We start from the raw sequence: 5644 nt of genomic DNA, 5'->3' as shown, positions 1-5644 counted from the left end.
CGCCACCCCATGGCCTATGGGGTGGCCGGCGAGCCACCCCTGGCCATGGGAGTGGCCGCGCGGCCATCCCCATGGCTGGGGGCGGTGGCTGGCCACCCAATGTGGGGGGTTGGCCACCCTTTCAAATCTGTTTTTTTTTAAAATAAAAATAAAAACAAATTAATTTTTTATTTTTTTAGAGTATAATCTGGTGTAGTTGAGTTTTTGTTTGAAATATAAGTATAATAAAATTTGCTGATGTGTCAACTTCTTATTAATGGTACAAAAGGTGACTTTTGTGCAACCTCCCTATATAAGTTATTCTCAATCTATTATTATTTTCAATGATATTACATGAAGACTATAAACAAGTTTTGTATTTTGATATTGTGGCATTAATTTTTGTGTTTTCAGCAAAATCCTCACTCTCGGGTTTAGTGAAAAATTCATTCGGACATGGGAATATTACTTTGATTATTGTGCGGCTGGTTTTAAGACGCATACACTTGGAAATTATCAGGTATACTTAATGAACAACTGATATTTGGCCATGTCCCTTGTTAAATACTCTAGAAAGTATATATTGAATATTCTGTTAAGAACATCAGCTTGTGTGAAATTCTAAGAACCACTATGGGTTTGTTTCCATGGGAGATGAAATCATACTTCATAATTCAAATTTTGATTTTGCTCGGTGAAACTAGATGCAGTATATATGAAAGGAATAAGCAAAATATTCCCAGATATAAGATTATTGTTTTGCTTCAGATCATGGAGATAACAAAGAGAATGGTATGTTCTGCATAGTGTTTATAACAAAGAGAAGGGTATATTTTACATAGTGTTTATAACAATGAGTGTTCATAGAAATCTTGATTAGAAACAATTTAATGTAAAATGTTGATTTTTGGTTCTTGAAATTTGGATTAGATTCGTTTTTTTTGTCCTTCATATTGAAAAAGTTTTTATTTTGTCCTTGGAAATTTAAATATAGCAATGTCATCCTGCCATCCATCATCCATGAATTAAAGTGTACATGTAACTCATAAATTGAGGTCTCATGTGTGCAATCGCTCTAATTTGGGCCGTTCATTTAAAATGAAAGGCCCTAAATTTATAACATCATGATCAGTGCAGATTAAAAATAAAACCCTTTTCTTCTAGCCGCCGACTCTTATCTCCACCATGACCACCGTAGCTCCATTGTTATTGCTAGAGAGATAGAGCTTTTGGTGGTGGTGATGGTGATTGTGGTAGACTAATAATGGTGATATGGCGGTCTACAATGGTCATGGTACAAAAGAGAGAGGGAAAAACTTTCAGTGTTGGTGGTATAATGGCAATGTGGTGATGACGGTTGTGCTGATGCTGGAACTACAGTGGTCGTGGTGGAGGTAGGGTTCGACGTTGAAAAGAGAGAGTTTCAGTTTTTAATCTGCATTGATAAAGTGATAGATTTTGGGTTTTAGATTAGAGTTATTGCAAGGGATCTCAATCCGTAACTCATAAAGGGTTTTAATGAGACACAATTATAACCTCATTTACATGCATGGCAGATAAATAGGAGGATGACATTGCTTTGTTTAAAAAATTTCAGGGAGGAAATTAGGAACTTTATATATTTCAAAGACAAACCAAATTTGGGCCAAATTTCAGGTTCTAAAATTCATTTCAGCCTAATTAGATAATGATAATGCTTGCAATTGGTAATCATATTCTCTTACAATCCCATATCTCCTTCACTGAACGAAGCTGTTTGAGACTTCTCTCACTTGTCATAATAGTTTATTTATTGCTTATTGTTTGGAGCTGCACTCTGAAATATTGTGGTTTTCCATTTATGTAGGTTGTATTATCACGTCCTGGCAATGCTGCTGCGTTTGGTAATCCATATCAAACTTTGCCTTCAGCATGTTGATTATGTTCTCAAAGGAGAGACAATCTTCATATTCCTGCCTGGACAAACTATGGTCGATTCTTTCTTTTTTGGTGGTCATTATATTGCTTTTCATTTGTTGTGCGTACGAGGGCAGACCAGAAAAGAATTGCATTCTTTGCTGATTCAGAATCGTAACTTGATCATGGATCCAATAATTCTTATGGTCTGAGCTTTAACTCAAAGATTCCGTTGCTTATTCCACTACACAAAACCTTAGTGTTAGGAATGCTTTGGAATGGAGTTATTTTAACAAAAACGACTCTACCAATGGTCATTTTAATAGTAAAACGAGCCCTCTCAGAAAAAGGAGTCATTTGAACAGTAAATTCATACAATCATTATCTACCTATGAAACCGACTCATGAGTTATGATCTTAAAAAAGAAAATATTAGTCATGTATAAAAGTTGTACAATTGATGAAAGTGTCCTGGCCGGTCAGTTCTTTCGGGTTAAGGTTAATTTGTTTGCACGTTTTTCAGAGTAGAGAATCTTATGGCTCTAGTGAAGTCGGCATCATTTTGTATATACGCCAAATAAATGTAAGATCCTCTAGGAATAAATAGTTGATTATCTCCAAATTTGATAATACATATAACCAACTTCAGCTTGTTTTGGGTTTACCACGTGGTTTAATGGATGTTAAATTGGGTGTATTTAAAAGAAATGATAGAATTCATTCTTTTTCAACCATCTTTTAGCTATCCTTTTATAGTGAATGGATGAATCCATTATTGAATTTGTGTGAAATTTATATGAGTCTACAATTTTAATGGTTGATCTATTGAATTCGTAAAAACGATGATCTGGTTAGTGTGTGTGTTTTTTGTAATCTTTTTTTGGAATCCCAATAAAATATTTCGAAAAGCTACACATGAAATGGACAATCTATCCTTTTGGGGCTTTCTAAAAATGATTCAACATCTCTTATGACTTGAGAGTGAAATAAGATATAAAAAGTAAGTAGGTGAAATAAATGAGAGGATAAAAGGATGAGTGGCTGGCTGCATAAGCATTAGAAAAAAAGAGAGTTTGGTTGGAACTTTCTCTAATTTTTTAGTTTATAAAATAGTCATCTAGTCTGTATAGGAACTTTCTCTAATTTTATTTAGTTTATAAAAACAAGGTGCTCCTTCACCATGCGCAGCATCCAAGCTTACGAGGAGGAGTGGTGATGGGGTTGTGTTTTTTCCCCTTATTTTCCAGCAATGAACACCAAAAGTTTGCTAACGTGCACAAGGTATTTGGTGCCAGCAATGTCAGCAAAATGTTACAGGTTCCTATTATTTCATACCATAAACTTTGTTTCAAGATACCATATATAAATATATAAATAAAAGCCGAAACCCTTAACAGAAGTACCTTAAAATTGCAACATGTGGTGTGAACCTATTTTTTTTAAAGGCTAAACCGGTTTTTCAAGAGTGAATCGCATTAATTAGCGTTATTAATTGCGTTCAGTATATTTCAAGAGTTTTCCATGTATAAATTATTCAATAAATTAAGTATTATTAATATCCGAATCAAATAAGGAAACAAATAATATAAATTAAATTATTATGTATTAATACATTTAGTCAATTTAATATGTATATTAATACGTTTAGGATTCTAAAAAAAAAAAAAAAAAAAACAGTAAGCCTTTAAGTCCAAAAATGATTTTTTGAGTTAGGGTGCGTTTGGGAGTGCGTTTTTAAAAAAATAATCTACGATTTTAAACCAAATCGCAACTTTAGGATGTTTGGGATTGCGATTTTAAAAACGTAAATTTTAAAATCGCAAAAAAATCTGCGATTTCCATAAGCTGATTAGAGGGTGCTTATTTGAAAAAGTACGAATTTAAAACAAAATCACGATTTCTATTAAAAAGATATTTGACGCAATAGTTACCTTTTTTAGAACGGAAATAAAAAAAATACCAAGAATACCCACCTAAAATATATTAAAACCCTTCTTTTCTCTTTTTTTTTTTCTTCATCCTCTCTAGAGCTGGGTATCGGTCGGTTAAGACCGGTTAATGGACTTATCGGTCGGTTAACCGATAAGCTATCGGTTAATCAAATCTTAACCGATTACCGACCGATAAGAAGTCTTAACCGAAAATTATCGGTCAAATCGGTAATCGGTTAACCGGTCGGTTAATCGGTTGGTTAAACCGGTTTGGGTTTTGTGGGCTTTTTATTGGGCTTTTTTACTGATTGCTAATTGGGCCAAAAATTAATTTGAGAATTGCTAGATTGAGTTTTGTGGGCTTTTTATTAGGCTTTTTTTTTTTTTTAGTTTATATTAATATAATAAACTCTTTCTCTTACTGGGAGCATCATCAGAGATTGCTCCATGAGCAGAAATGCAAAATCGGTTCTATTGTTCTAGCTTCTGGAAGCCCATTTCGTTCCAATGAACAAAATATGTCAACCAAAAAATCAAGCTTTATCTGATTCAAAATGGCAAAATTGAAATTCTTCATTGGAAGGAAATTCGACGTCGTTTTGGTTTTAACTTTTAATAATAAATATAAAATTTTAAAAAATTAAAAATTAAAATTACTTATCGGTCATATCGGTTAACCGATAAAAAAAATTTAACCGACCGATTACCGACCGATAAGCTTATCGGTATAAAATTTTTAACCGATTACCAACCGATAACTATCGGTTACGGTTAATATCGGTTCGGTTAAAGTCGGTAATCGGTAATCGGTTAATCTACCCACCCTTAATCCTCTCTGTCTTGTTCATCCTCATTGGTAATTTGGTCATGAAACCGCAATTATATGCTAATGTTATCCAAACACTCAATTGATAAAAAAAGTAATTTTTAGTATGTATTACCAAACGCCTGTGCGATTTTAAAAAGTAGCGATTTTAAAAACGCAATTTTTAAAAACGCAATTTTTAAAATCGCACTTATTGAAATCGCACTCCCAAACGGGCCCTTAAAATATGACTTAGGGCTCGTTGGTTTTTTTGACATGTGCGCATAAGAGGGGGAAGGGAGATTCAAATTAGAGATCTCCGTTTTATAATGCGTATTCCCTAGCCGATTGAGTTACCTCTTGGAGACGACTCATGACTCGTTTGGTTTGCGAAATAGACCCCTACAATGGAATGACTATTCCTATAGAATAGTCATTCTTTTATTTGGCAAGGGTCTATTATTCCAAGGAATAGTTATTCCCGTGGAAATCATTAATCCCTTACACACAGGAATAGCTATTCCTCGAAAAAAAATGAGAGGAATAGCTATTCCTGAGGGAAATTACTAAAGTTTTTCAAAAAATCCTTATTTATATATATATATATATATATATATATAAAACCTCGTGCATGGCACCCAGTTCATGGGGTGGCAGACCACCCACAAGGTTTTCTCTTTTATTTTGTTTTGTTTTGTTTTGCTTTGTTTTTTTTTTTTTTTTTGGAAAAATTAGAAATTATATGGGCTTTTTAGTAATTTTGGTTCAATTCCAATTATGAAATATGCAGGGCCGGCTCAATATATTTAGGGGCCTTAGGCAAAATTTTAAAGTTGGACCTTATTTTAATAATATTATTATATTTTAATAATATTATTATTATTTTCATTCTCATTGTTGTTTCATGACTTTTAAGTTTAACTTTTAACTAGTTGCCCAAAAAAATTGATGTAGCATATTTGTTTTTTTTTTGTTAATTGGTCTTATTTTACAATAGGCTTATTATATTGGAGCCTTATTTTAGAGGCCTTAA

General features: G+C 33.1%; 2 protein-coding genes across 2 annotated transcripts in view; one reads left to right on the top strand and one right to left on the bottom strand.

Moving 5' to 3' along the window:
• The window catches only part of LOC132178507 (uncharacterized), a 13528-nt gene extending 11488 nt beyond the window's left edge, over positions 1-2040 (top strand). Inside the window, exons 24-25 of the mRNA XM_059590939.1 lie at positions 394-499; positions 1826-2040. Coding sequence (XP_059446922.1) covers positions 394-499; positions 1826-1897 — 178 coding nt within the window. The 3' untranslated portion in view covers positions 1898-2040. The remainder of the gene's footprint in view (positions 1-393; positions 500-1825) is intronic.
• LOC132178508 (uncharacterized) overlaps positions 1-5644 on the bottom strand; it is a 70181-nt gene that overhangs the window by 55572 nt on the left and 8965 nt on the right. The window lies entirely within an intron of this gene.

The sequence above is a fragment of the Corylus avellana genome, chromosome ca4, assembly GCF_901000735.1.
Source record: "Corylus avellana chromosome ca4, CavTom2PMs-1.0".
Classification (NCBI taxonomy): Eukaryota; Viridiplantae; Streptophyta; class Magnoliopsida; order Fagales; family Betulaceae; genus Corylus; species Corylus avellana.
Note: the sequence above shows the minus strand (reverse complement) of the source record. Positions and strands in the feature narration are given on the sequence as shown.